The following is a 14,712-nucleotide window of genomic DNA, read 5'->3' on the forward strand; positions in this document are numbered from 1 at the left end:
CTGTAGACTCACTGTCAAAAGACACTTTATGGATTCTCGTCTTTCTTTCACAAAGTAGAGCTGATGGATAATGTGGGAAGAATATTAAATGAGTTCCCAGAATTCTAATGAGCAGTGGACAGCTTGGTCTTTTCCCTCAAATGCCTCTCTAATCCCTCAGTGCCTCAAAGCAGAGAGTCTACAAATCATTTCTAGCACTGAAGGTTTAACATGGATTTCCTTGTCAATACTGGTGTAGAGCACCTCCACAGGCCACACAAAGATGCATAAGTTAATACTATAATATATAATCACTGGTGGCTCAGCAAATCCACTGGTGTAGTACAATCCAGGGGATTTTCACAGACATCACACCTAAAGACTTCAGGGATCGAATTTAATTTCACCACAGACACTGGGAATCCTATTATGTTTTTGTTATGAGTGGAAAAAGTCACAGTCGTGACATTGAGGCTCTGCCCGTGGTTATTTGTATTCTCTCAAACTGTTCGCAGCCAGGCACTGTTTGCTCATCAAAAATAGGCCACTCTATATTTTGTCTAAGCCTAACATCAAACACTACAGTATGTCCATAATTCTCTCCCCCTTTCAAAGACTGAACACAGACAGAATCACCAATGACTGATGAATCCTCCTACCTTTTTGTCACTCAGTCCAGAGACTGTGTCAGTGTATTGCTCCTGGATCATGAAGGCTGCCAGGTTGGCAGTGTAGGAGGCCAGGAAGATGACAGCGAAGAAGGCCCATACCAGGACCATGACCTTGCTGGTGGTGCCCTTGGGGTTCTCAATTGGGACAGAGTTGTTGAAGACGATGCCCCACAGCAGCCACACTGACTTCCCAATAGTGAAGGTGGGGCCTCCGGGATCTGGAGAAGACAGGATGGTGGTTGTGGTAAAGACAGAAGGGATTCAGAGAGGGCGTATCTAACATGCGTTTGCATTCCATTTCAATGTATTTTAATATTTTCTGTGATATGATATAGAGATCTTTCAACCTACTTTTCCGTGACTTTCTACCTTTGCTGATACGGAAGGGTAGAGGTAGAGGGAAAGGTGGTCGGAGCTGACACTCACCCTTGGCGCTCACCAGACTGCGGTTGTACCCCACAGGGCTGCAGTACTCAAAGATAAACACTGTGACTGCTACCACCGTTAGGCACATCACAAACATCATCACCCACACCGCCGGACTGTAGGGCTCTACAGAGGAGGGGGGAGAGAGGAATCAGAACACCTATAGAAGAATCAGAACATCATCACCCACACCGCCGGACTGTAGGACTCTACAGAGGAGGGGGGAGAGAGGAATCAGAACACCTATAGAAGAATCAGAACAGCTTTCTAGCAATCATTGAAACCATGTGCTCTGACAGCTGCTTGCTAGATAATGGCAAGGACAACGTGGTATTGTATTACCATAGTAACACACTGTCAGCAGCTTCTGAAAGGGATGTTCTTTATAAAGTATTAAAGTAAGTAACGTAGCCTTGAACGATTCTTGGCATGTGCGAACCGGAACCACTCATAGGAGCAGGAGCCTATCTCCTGTTTCTGTAGCGTGAGGCAGCTTGTTGTACGATAAATTCAGTTGTGAGTTCTAAACTCTGTCCAGAGAGAGTACCATTTGCCATTTCTGTTTTCAGGTGGTAAAATAAGCTTTTTTAAGCCAAGTGGTGTAATCTCTGTGGAGAAAAGTTTTGTTTGTTTAGATGAGCAGGTTTAACATGCTCACCAAGAAAGGCAGAGGGTGAGACGGTCCCGTTGCTCCTGGCAACCATCACACTGATCCCCGTCTCCACGAACGGCACGGAGAAGTCGATAATTTCTGAGCGCTCTTCGTTTATGGTCAGCGAGCCAATGGCCATATCCGCCCGCTTGTATACCACCTAGGGAGAAGGGAAGACATAGAATGTCTACAGTCTATATGTTCCATGATGTGTAATAAATCGAACACTGGGATTAGGGATGCTCGTTGACCCGTTTGATTCATTTTATCTAGCAACATTGATATACAAGGTTTAAATCCCTGTAGGTGACATCCAGTGTGTACAGTATTATCCCTGATATACTACACAACCCATCCAGACAGACAGATGCAGATAACAGCCCATGGCATCTACCCACCCATTCATCTCTGCAATATCATCCATCATGCGATATCTATCCTAATCCCTAATCCATTACTAGATATTGCTGCATATACCATAGACCTAATACCTGTTACATAAGCCCCTGGCTCCGGCTGACAAAGCATTACCAGCAGGAAGTGGGCATTGTGAACACTGGCATACCAAACACCCCTGCAAGGCGAGCTCTAGGGGCCCCACGAGCAAAATGTCATCATTTTGACAGTAACCCTCCAAAAAGTAATTCATAAACCTTTTTAATTTCTATATGTACTAGGAAGCTAAGTGTTTGTTTCTTGACCTTCAGGAATGTGACTGAAATAGTTAAAAAAAAGATAAAGAAAAAAAGATTTAAAATATAAGGGGATATCAGTGAACAAATGCGGTGGTTATGGCTACGACGGCCATGACCACAAGGTCTATGCGGCTGCATGCCTATTGAATCGATGATAGGCTTTCTGTGGTGCCAGGGTTTAGCTTTGCTTTAGCTAATGGTTAAATGTTTATTGGTAGGCCTATTTGGTCGTCATTTTGTCATGTTAAGCTTAACATTTCACGAAACTAAACATGGAGTCGCAATGCTGCCATTTTTAGACTGCTGGTTCGTGGCAATAATGTAATTACAGTAGGAAATTCAACCATTGCAGATTGTAAAATAAATCTTCAGCATACTAATCAGCTACCAATATATATTTTTTATAATATACAACTGTCCTGTATAGGCTATCTTAACCTGCATGACATGAGTCGTCCTCACACTCTCTCCCAGATTGGATAGAAAGTTGTGCGTAAAACCTAATAATGCTGTCACGACTTCGGCTGAGGCTGCCTCCCCTCCTATTTCGGGCAGGCTGAGGCGTTCGTCGTCACCGGCTTACTAACCACTGCCGCCCCAATCATCATCACATTAGTCTTGTCTTGTCAATCACACACACCTGGTCCTAATCTCCTCATCAGTCCGTGTATAAGTGTTCCCTCTGCCCCCTTGTCCTTGTGGGTGATTGTTATTTGTGAGAGTAGTGTAGCGCGGTGGTGCTACTCGTAACATATTGTTGCCAGGGTAGATTTCCCCCTGTGCCTATGTATTATTGGATATCCGTTACAGTGTATTTGCCAGGGATGATAGTTTCCCCTGTGCCTGTTTCGTTGATCGCTATTTGAGCGCATTTGTGTGTCTACGAAGGAAAAACTCTGTATTCGGTGATTACACTCCTGCGCCTGACTCCTTTCCATCACACTCATCACAAATGCAAAATAATACAATCAGTCCACCCTCAAAACACTAGCTTACTAGGGATTGTTTCATTATGCAATGTACTATCTAAATGACACATCAAAGAACCTAACAATGAAAAAAAAAGTAGTCGGCTTGAGGATACATTTAGCCACTCTTTATTGTTGAACTCAGCGGGTCTGGCTGTCTGGCTGTCTGGCTGTCTGGCTAATAGGTCTAGGTCTGGCTAATAGGTCTGGGTCTGGCTGTCTGGCTAATAGGTCTGGGTCTGGCTGTCTGGCTAATAGGTCTGGGTCTGGCTGTCTGGCTAATAGGTCTGGGTCTGTCTGTCTGGCTAATAGGTCTGGGTCTGGCTGTCTGCCTAATAGGTCTGGGTCTGGCTGTCTGGCTAATAGGTCTGGGTCTGGCTGTCTGGTTAATAGGTCTGGGTCTGGCTGTCTGGCTAATATATCTGGGTCTGGCTGTCTGGCTAATAGCCTACACAAATGGGCTGCAATATTCAAGGTGAATCCAACTTGAAAGACTCCCCTGGTGTCCTGAAGTCCTCCTTTTTTGTGTGCAAATGTTTTCACCACAGCCTGTACTGTAGATCCAGGTCGCGGGCCCGACTGTTTTTCTATACTGAGTATTGCCAACCCAGACAGTCTTTCCTGAGACATTGTGCATTATATGTCCATTGTGCTGCACACAATTTAAACTTAGCCTTGAATGATGCAGGCCAAGATATACCAGAGAAAAGGGACTGTTTATATTGCAACCACACAACTCAAACGCCGGTTCACCAGTATGAACGAAATCACAAACAGCTTTATTTGTTCAAGCCCTCAAGAACTGTTGTCTGCTAAAGATGATAATCTGTTTGCATCTGCCAATTTATTGGCTCTCCAGTATCCAGACGACCTGTCCCCAGAGCTTCATATAGAGTTAATCTCTTTCCGTAAAATCTTGAGGCTGGCAATTAAGGAGAATGAGAGGCTCAATTAAAGATGATACAAAAGTGGCACAACTCCCTTCTGCCCGGTTTCCCTGATGTTGCTATGGCAATCAAGCTGTTTTTACCATCCCTGTAACTGTCACTTCTGCAGAGAGATTGTTTTCTAAATTAAAACTCATAAAGAACTACCTAATAAGCAGTATGATTTCTGCTCTTAATAACCTCTACTGACGTTTTCCCCTACACAACTCTAATGTTTAACATGCTGATGGACTCGCCAGTGTATTTACAGTCCAGGCATTCTGCCTGGCGTCGTGTCAGCCATTACCGGTGCTACTGTGGCCAATGCCCAATAGAGCACAATAGCTTCCCTGAAAATTATAACTAATGTTGTAACCTCAAACCTCAAGAATGGATTAGTTTGATGGTGGAGATTATTTACAAGGGCATTTACTTTGTTTTTAAACTCACTCTAATAGGGTTGCAAAAATCTGCGAACTTCCAGCTCGTTTCCCTTTATTTGGATTTGGACCATGATACCTATTTGTTTTTATTAAGGGCAATTAATTCATCGTTATTCATGGTTTTTCTTTTTAATGTTTATCTGAACTCAGTGCTAACATAAACCTAAATCACCAATGTCAAGAACTGAAACACAACCACTTTCGAATGGTGTCTCTGCATCGCTCAGAGGAGGCAGAAAATCCTCTGTCATTAGTTATATGAAATGGGGCCAAATGTATCATATTTATTTTACAGTTATAAGAAAGGTGAAATCTTATAGTAAGTCATTTATAATTTGATTGTTACTATATTTAGAAAGCATTTCAATCATTTCAAGCCCTATTCCCCCACTTATGCTGAATAGGGGAAAAAAACATATATGGTTTTTAATATTTTAATAATATTTGTACTATATACTTGAGCTTGTCCTCAAAAGTGATTACACCTCAGCAATTTAAAACTAATTTTTACCAGAAAGGTGAGTTCCAGACCTTTCTAGAACTATGCAGCATTACTAGTTATTGTTTATGGCAATCTCATGACAAATAATTACTTTGGGGTATGTCTATATAAACGGAAATAAAAGTTTTGCATTATCATTCAATTTTATTGGCTAAATCTAATTTATTTGATATGCTAACTTTTTAGCAGGTGGCTAATTATAATGCTTGTTAGAATAACCATAATCTCCTTACCTCTCCGATCATGCCGTTCCAACTGCCTCTGACCAGCTTGCCGTGCTTCCCATTGGTGACCAGGTAGAGGTCATATGAGAACTTGGTGGTGCGGGACAGCTTCTTCAGGATGTCTATGCAGAAACCCTTACAGCACAGTTTGGTGTAGGGCTCAGTATGGCCTACAATACTGGGGAGACAGAGGACAAAAAAATATACTAGAAAAGTAAAGATGTCCAAAGTCTTCAACAGTAGCAATTGTACCACTTCTACTGTGACCTGGGTTAACACTAGAAGAGCTAACCCAGCAAACCAAAATTGGTTCTGTGAAAGTTATCAGAACATTCATTAGGTCGCGGCAAATGTTCTCATAAGACAAAAACTGTCCAGTCGTGCTGATGATTATAGAATGTTTGTATAAAACATTCGCCTGATGTTGCAAGAACGTTCTTAGAACACATTTAGTCTGTTCTTTAAAGGTTCCCAGAATGTTTTTTAGGTTGTGGGAACAATCTGGTGAGAACATTGTGGGGACATAACAAAAGATATGTTCCCAAAACACAAAAACTGTCCAGTTTTGCAGACAATTCTACAATGTTTCTTTTAGGCTGCAAAAAACATTCACCTACTGTTGCAAAAACGTTGCTAGAACCCATTCTGTCTGTTCTTTAAAGGTTCCCAGAATGTTTCATTTGGTTGTGGGAACTGTCTGGTGGGAACATTGTGGGGACATCTGAAAATATATGTTCCCAAAACACCAAAACTGTCCAGTTGTGCGGATAATTCTACAATGTTTCTTTTAGGATAAAAAAAATACAAAGTATGCTCAGTTGTGATAACATTCATACAATGGTTAAGTTAGGTTGCATAGCACATTCCTATAATGTTGTAAGAATGTTGACAGAACACCTGGTCTAAGTTCTTTAAAGGTTCCCAGAATATGTAATTAAGTTATGGGAGTTGTCTGGGATGTTGCAAGAATATTCTTGTGATATTCACATAGGTTGCACAAATCATTCCCACAATATTGCACAATGTTCCACAATTTCCAAATAAGTTAGTTTTATGACGTTCATAGTATATTTATTTTAGGTTTAACATAATATTCCGTTGAGGTTCACACAATATACATTGATGCCACACATATTATCTGTCCTGCCTAGTCACTTTTACACCTACCTACATGTACATATTACCTCAACTACCTGCATATTGACTTGGTTTCAGTACTCCTTGTATGTAGCCTTATTATTGTTATTTTATTGTGTTACTATATCCTTTTTTTAAATGTTGCTAATTCTTACTTTTTAACTGCATTGTTGGGAAAGGGCTCGTAAGTAAGCATTTCACTAAGTAAGCATTTCACAGTAAAGTCTACACTGTTGTATTCGATGCAAATACCATTTTATCATAGGACATTTGAACAGCATTTAATCATACAAACACAACCATATATTTTACACTTCATATGTTGACAATCTGCACATGTGGGTTCTGAACCTGCAATGTTTGGTTCTCAAGCCATGTCTTTATCCTCTGCAACACCAGGGAAGCTCTCTTACATGTTATTTTTTTTCCATTATATAGCAATGGCAGTATGGTCAATCAGGAATTTCATACTTTTTTAGTCTTCTTAGACATAACTAAGCCAGGGAAATACTGGTAACTGGGTTATTCACCATCACTTCACCCATCCTCTTTATATGCTGCGTACTTGAGGGCCCATATTTACAAGGTATCCAAGACTATAACTGCTGATCTGGGGGGGTTCAGTCTAATATTGTCAATCAGGGCACAGAACACAATTTCTGAGTTATTAAAATGTTCCCATCCTCTTCATAGTACTTGTAAAATATGGTTGTATTTGTATGATTAAATGCTGTTCAAATGTCCAACTAATTCAATTAAAATGCCATGTGTGTCTGTATTACCTTGTAGTGGGCCTACAATACAGTCCTCAAATGTGAATTGCCATTAAATCTATGTATATTGCGTGAACATCAATGGAATGTTAAACCCCCCCCAAAATATGCTATTAACATCATAAAAACTGACTTATTTGGAAATTGTGGAACATTATGCAACATTGTGGGAATGTTCTGTACAACCTTCGTGAATCAATCAATACAATTTTATTTATAAAGCCCTTTTTACATCAGCAGATGTCACAAAGTGCTATACAGAAACCCAGCCTAAAACCCCAAACAGCAAGCAATGCAGATGTAGAAGCACGGTGGCTAGGAAAAACTCCCTAGAAAGGCAGAAACCTAGGAAGAAACCTAGAGAGGAACCAGGCTCTGAGAGGTGGCCAGTCCCCTTCTGGCTGTGCCGGGTGGAGATTATAACAGTACATGGCCATTAAGGCCAGATTTTTCTCCAAGATGTTCAAACGTTCATAGATGACCAGCAGGGTCAAATAATAATCACAGTGGTTGTAGAGGTTGCAACAGGTCAGTACATCAGGAGTAAATGTCACTTGGCTTTTCATAGCCGGGCATTTAGAGGTTGAAATAGCAGGTGCGGTAGAGAGAGTTGAAAACAGCAGGTCTGGGACAAGGTAGCACATCTGGTGAACAGGTCAGGGTTCCATAGCCGCAGGCAGAAGAGTGGAAACAGGAGCAGTAGCACGACCAGGTGGACTGGGGACAGCAAGGAGTCATCAGGCCAGGTAGTCCTGAGGCATGGTCCTAGGGCTCAGGTCCTCCGGGATGGGAGGGAGAGAGGGAGAGAATATATCACAAGAATATTCTTGGAACATTAAGGGAATGTCCTGTGAAACCTAACTTAAACATTGTAAGAATGTCATCACAACTGAACATATTTTGTGTTTCGGGAACCTACTTCTTGTAATGTATCCACACTGTTCCTACAACATAATTAAATGTTCTGGAACCCTTTAAATAACTCAGAAAGGCTGTTCTGTCGACATCCTTGCAACATCAAAGGAATGTTTTGTGCACCCTGATACAAACATTATCTGAATGTCAGCACAACTGGACAGTTTTAGTGTTTTGGGAACCTATCTCTTGTCATATCCCCACAATGTTACCATCAGACTGTTCCCACAACCTAATGAAACATTCTGGGAACCTTTAAAGAACAGACTAAACGTGTTCTGGGAAAGTTCTTGCAACATCAGGCGAATATTCTATACAAACTTATAATCATCAGCACGACTGGACAGTTTTTGTGTTATGAGAACATTTGCCGCAACCTAACAAATATTCTGGGAACTTTTTTTTGTTTGCTGGGAAAACATTACTGGTACATTGTGTTATTACATTACCTGGAAACCTAATGAGACATTTTGGGGAATGTCCTGTGGTGGTTGTTACATATGTTGTGCACAACATTTTAATGAATGTTAGGAGAACATTCCAAGGATATTTCATTTAAAACATAAAAAAATTAAAATATATATCGAAAACATTCATTAAATGTTTTTGGAATGTTATCATCCTAATATTAGATTAAACCCTAACTAGAACTTAAAGGGAATCTTCGCTAATGTTCTGGAAATATTCCTGGTTTGCTGGGAAGTGAGTCATTGTGACTCAATATGAATTTCAAATTGAAATATCTATGCCATTTTTTAAGCCATCCCCCACTCCGTACTTGACTTTTAAGAGTCACATGCAGGTAAAAAGTTTTGAGCGTTTGAAGAGATGAGCTCTATTTCAAAATATCACTTTTTCCAAGAATAACCACTGTTCCAAGAGCTCCACACTTGCGCATGAGGCAACAGATATCCTACAGTAACATAAACTAATGAAAATTATATTTTTTGTTCATTGATATAATACTTTTTTCATTATCCAAGGCCTTCATTTACACAACCAAAATATACTTTTTCCGATAGCATATATGAAATTTATTTATTGGACTGTTAGAATGTTGGAGTCAAAATTACTAGTTTTGGCTTGAAGGGGGGTCCCTCAAGGCCAGGGTTTTCTAGTGTTAAGGCCAATACAAAGTCAGTCCAATTCTTTCCAAGATCTGAAAGGAACAGCTATGATTGAATCAAGAATGCCGACAACAAAAATATTGTTGTGAAATGTAATTACTCTGCTCACGACTATTGGTTTTCTGTATATGAATATTGGTTTGTTTGTTACAATTGCAGCTTGTTATTGATTGAGACAGACAGGTGTGAGTTGATTAATATAAAGGAGGCCATTTGTCGCTCATCGAGGGTTATTAATCGGTGGGGAAATGTTATTGGCTGAGCGTTTTTTGGGATATTCACAAGTCTTCACCTGATTCATGTTCTTATTGAATAACGGCTACAGAGCTCCTGTAGATGGATTGGATGTGAATGGAAGAGATGAGTAACCAATGGCATGTCATAATGATTCGATAATGCATGGGAATGAATTAGGAACTCAGCTAATGTGGCCATTTTCAATCAAGATAGTTGATGCACCAATTCCACCCATCAGGTTACAAACAGTAATAACATTGTTGTAAACACATCTATTCTCGTTTCATAAAAGCCCATTGTTAACTTCATGCTCCTGGATCAACAGAGCAAGAGGCTTAAGCTTAAATGGCAAAAATCTCATTAGCATGATTTCCTTAAGGAAATGTAGGAGGAAGAAACATACCAGAAGAAGGTGGAGGAGGGAGAGTGATAGAGAGAAACGGAATGGTATAAAAAGGCCCCCTTGACGTGTGCCCAGGAGCTGACGTCAGGAGTGGGGTTGCAGGGAGAACTGGAGGGACTGGGCGGCTCCACAGGCCTGCGCATTATGTCATGGCTGCGACAGATGGATGGACAGCCGGGGCTGACCAAAACAAATCCGACACAAATTAATCACAAACAAACAAAGGCAGGAGTGAAACACAATGCTGGATTATTTGCTGCCTGGCTAATGGCGGACTCGTCCATGCCAGATAAACAGGCTACATACTCAATCATGTAGACCTTGCCCCATTACCAATGTATTTGGGGCTTAAAGCAATACTTCATCTTCAGGCATTGCTCTGTCTCTTTATCTCTATCTCTCCCTTTCCCTCCCGTTCCCTCCCCTGGGCGAAACGATTTGACCTAAACCTTAATGCAACACACACATCCTTATGCTAAACCGTGGTAATGAAGTGTACACCAGCATGGGGCCCACTACATGTGGAGCGACTGGAATGACCCTGACAAAGTAGCTCTACCTGTATACACAACCGCTGTAATGATCTACAAAGAGAGAGAGAGAGAATCCAGGGGAACTAAATGGACAGCACTGGCTGTGCATATCAAGTGGAGGAAGCTGTCGCGGGTATAATCCATTCCTCTAAATTATCAGCAGGATTACCAAGAACGTGATTTGGAAAATGTCCTCCAGTTTCACACTAACGGGACATTGGGAGCGTCGTTGGAATATGTGGGTGGAAAACATAGCGACGTCATTAACAGTGTTGAGTGTGTGTTAATCAATCACTTCATCAACAGAATGTTGGAGACTTCGGGCCATGTTTGACCTTGTCAACAGGGTTGAAATTACACCATGTCTCTTGTGGGTGCACAATGTTGAAATATTTGACTTTTTTCAAGGGACCACATTGATATTGCAGCAGTTGGAAGATGTTAGAAACCTCCAGTATAGAGTGAAGGAGAAAACAGACAGTCAGAAAGAGGAGGGGCTCATTCCATAGCTCACTGACAGTGGCGCATAGGGAGGGCACGACGAGGCCAGGCAGTGGCAGTGTGGGGGACCAAGTGAACCATGACGAGGCCAGGCAGTGGCAGTGTGGGGGACCAAGTGAACCATGACGAGGCCAGGCAGTGGCAGTGTGGGGGACCAAGTGAACCATGACGAGGCCAGGCAGTGGCAGTGTGGGGGACCAAGTGAACCATGACGAGGCCAGGCAGTGGCAGTGTGGGGGACCAAGTGAACCATGACGAGGCCAGGCAGTGGCAGTGTGGGGGACCAAGTGAACCATGACGAGGCCAGGCAGTGGCAGTGTGGGGGACCAAGTGAACCATGACGAGGCCAGGCAGTGGCAGTTTGGGGGACCAAGTGAACCATGACGAGGCCAGGCAGTGGCAGTGTGGGGGACCAAGTGAACCATGACAAGGCCAGGCAGTGGCAGTGTGGGGGACCAAGTGAACCATGACGAGGCCAGGCAGTGGCAGTGTGGGGGACCAAGTGAACCATGACGAGGCCAGGCAGTGGCAGTGTGGGGGACCAAGTGAACCATGACGAGGCCAGGCAGTGGCAGTGTGGGGGACCAAGTGAACCATGACGAGATGCAGAGAGCACTAATGACACATCACCCTTAACCTCCCTCAGATCTTTAGTCTAATGGAGTGTGCCCTCAGCCCTCAGACACAGGGAAGAGGAGGAGGGCGAGAGGCAATGAGACGCACAGACAGCCGATGGAGGCGCAGAGCTGCAGCCGCAACAAAAGGAAACAAATGAAGTGTTTGGAGGAAACGAGCGGGTGGTGTGAGACATCGCAGAGTAAACAGACAGGTCCCAAAGTCCCCTGTCTCACCAGCTGCCAGGGTTCACCGCTGGGAGGTTAAGTGGGCTGCTGATCGCATCCAAACAGGTTTGGGAATATAAGAGAATATGTGTGTGCCTGTGTGTGTGTGTGTGTGTGTGTGTGTGTGTGTGTTTGTGGTGTGTGTGTGTGTGTGTGTGTGCATGTGTGTTTACGTGTTTGTGTGTTTGATACAAATGTCTGTGTGTTGTTGTTGCCACTAAAACAATTCTTTGTGTAAATGAATATCTGCTTGTTGTCTGAAGGAATTCCAAAGGCACAGTTGTTTTGGGTCCCTATATCCAGCAGCAAGCCCTTGAAACGTTCACCTTTGAAACAAAGTTAATTGGACCACGGTGCTGTGCATTGTTCCTGCCAATGTGTGTGTGTGTGTGTGGGGGGGGGGGCTCAGCTTTAATCAAATCAACGTATTATCATCTCACTCTCATCAGGCAAAATTGTTATATGATGACATCATCGTCTAACGTCAACGCTACTGCTCACCTAGGGATCACCAGCAATGGCAAGAGGATAATGCGCTGACATGTGTGGTCAATGTATGGGTCTGTACCAAGCTAGTGAAGTGAAAAACGTTACAAAGAGCTTTACAGAAGAATAGGACCTGTCTCTCTGGACAACCTGACACATAAGGAGGAGTTATATCAGTCTGACCACAGTGGAGCAGTGCGAACAGAGTGACTGTTTGTTTAGTCTCTCCAAGGAGGAATAAGCGTGTCTCCACGCGAAGCCGCACAGATGGTCCGCTCTCACTTCTCTCGTCTGTTGAGGGAACAGAGGGCCCAGAAATACTCCCGCCTGACGGATGGCTTGTAGCGCTGGCGCCCAGCTCGCAAGAGTCGTGTAGGTGTGAGTTATGGGCGTTATGGGCCTCAGTGGGAGTCTTGGGGCATGGAAGAGGTTTCTGAGAGAGGCCACCGATGGCCCTTAATAAATGAGTCTGCCAGGTCCTCTAGCTCTCTGTCCTGCCGGCCAGGAAATATGACTGGCGGCCAGGATTAAAAAACACCACAGCATAGGGGTCCATTATCAGCATCAGCCCCCAGGGCTGGTCTTTAGTGGCATGGCTGTTGGTGTTTTACCATTATCAATCACTGGGGGCTGAACCCACTAACTGCATCATTTAGTTAGTTACTTGGTTTATCCAATTTCTCCAATATGAACTCAAGGAAAATGTTTCCTTGTTCAACATGGCAAACTGCTATATAAGTCAAGACAAAACACACTAGAACTATGCAGATTATAATAATGGGGTGTTTTGGTCAGTGCAAGCTAAAAAAAGACCCGGTCTGCTTCCCATGCAGATTTTCACTGAATCGAGCTCATCCCCTCTTCTCATTAACACCATTGTCAGTAATGGATAATGTTTCCTTTCCCCATATCCATTCACTAATGAACATCACTATCAGTCTCTAGGTGACCAGGATTGATGAGGAGGCCTAATCGGCCCATCTAATTGATATCCCAGCAAGCAGCACATATATTTCCCTTATTGGGTCACACTGTGATTACTGTGATGTCGCACTCTGGCTGTCTGCTTTAATGAGGATCTCACCCCATTTAGTGATAAGGACTCACGGCTGGGCTAATGGTAGGGGAAGAGACTGTTCATCCTCTTCACACCTAATGGCACTCTCCAAGTTACAGTCCAAATTAATCAACCACAGCATGTTCTACATGTGGGACCGTATGTGGGATTGTAACACCAATGGGTTAGTATGGTGTCATTAATATGGTGTCTGTGGTAGGTGTTAGCTCAGTTTACATTCAACAAGCAGTGGTGACCCGTCATTCAGGGAAGGTGGGCCCACCTGTTTTAAGGCCCACCTGTTTAGCTAAAAAAAAAAATATTTTGGCATTAATAAGTGTCACATATCAGATTGCAAACAATGTAAACATATAAATCATTGAGTTAATAAAGCGGCATACAAACGTGGTCTCTTTTTTGCATTCTTTAGTAAGGCAGCTCCAAAATGCAGGTGTTTCAGCCTAGCTCAGTGCTTTCTGTGGTAGTGGGGCAGCCAGCAGAAAATATGGAGCGTAGGGGTTGATAATGTTCTCTAGTTGCGCCGTGATTGGCTCAGTGTTCTGTCACTCATGGGGACACTAAGTCACCGCAAAATCTACGGGAAGAGCTTGAAAATTCAAGCCCCTTGGGTGCTGCCATATAGTTACATTAGAAGTGCCCATCCAAGAAGGCTCAAGGTCATTGGCCACAGATAAAATGAAGTCAAATCACATTATATCTACTGTAGCTTTGATTGGACTGATCATGTCAACATCATACTTTCGAAATCTTAGTTAGCAAGCTAGACAAGCAGTCATCATCATGAATCACGTCGACAATCTACTGGCAAATCCTTTTCAATCCTTGTCATATGAAGAGAAATTATAGATAAAACTTATTGGTGCTCATCGTATTGGTGCTCATTGGACATAAACATTACACAACAAGTTGGAAATTGCAAATTCAACAATGAGTGGTTTGGAAGAAATCAGTGGCTAACTGCAAGCATTGTAAAGCAATCACTAGCCTGCTATTCAGTGGAGTGGGTGTGTGGTCCAAGTCTGAGTTTAAGGGTCTCTTTTCCAAGCTTAAAAGGTTAAACATTCATATGCCATGGCCAGAAAAGGTTGAATATATTGGCCATGCTGTCAAACCAGCATGACTTCTGCCGTGTTCAAAACAACTGGAAACTCGGAACAGGGAAATCTCAGACTTCAGTGATTTCAAGACAACTGG

The 14,712-nt window shown here is 42.8% G+C and overlaps 1 protein-coding gene across 1 annotated transcript in view; it reads right to left on the reverse strand.

Moving 5' to 3' along the window:
* LOC311103691 (glutamate receptor ionotropic, NMDA 2C-like) overlaps window positions 1-14,712 on the reverse strand; it is a gene marked incomplete at both ends in the record, with an annotated part of 50,991 nt that overhangs the window by 7,195 nt on the left and 29,084 nt on the right. The window contains 4 exons of the mRNA XM_084145307.1: window positions 639-868; window positions 1,077-1,202; window positions 1,735-1,888; window positions 5,496-5,664. Coding sequence (XP_084001433.1) covers window positions 639-868; window positions 1,077-1,202; window positions 1,735-1,888; window positions 5,496-5,664 — 679 coding nt within the window. The remainder of the gene's footprint in view (window positions 1-638; window positions 869-1,076; window positions 1,203-1,734; window positions 1,889-5,495; window positions 5,665-14,712) is intronic.

Source organism: Coregonus lavaretus, assembly GCF_964263955.1.
Source record: "Coregonus lavaretus genome assembly, chromosome: 28".
NCBI classification, from domain to species: domain Eukaryota; kingdom Metazoa; phylum Chordata; class Actinopteri; order Salmoniformes; family Salmonidae; genus Coregonus; species Coregonus lavaretus.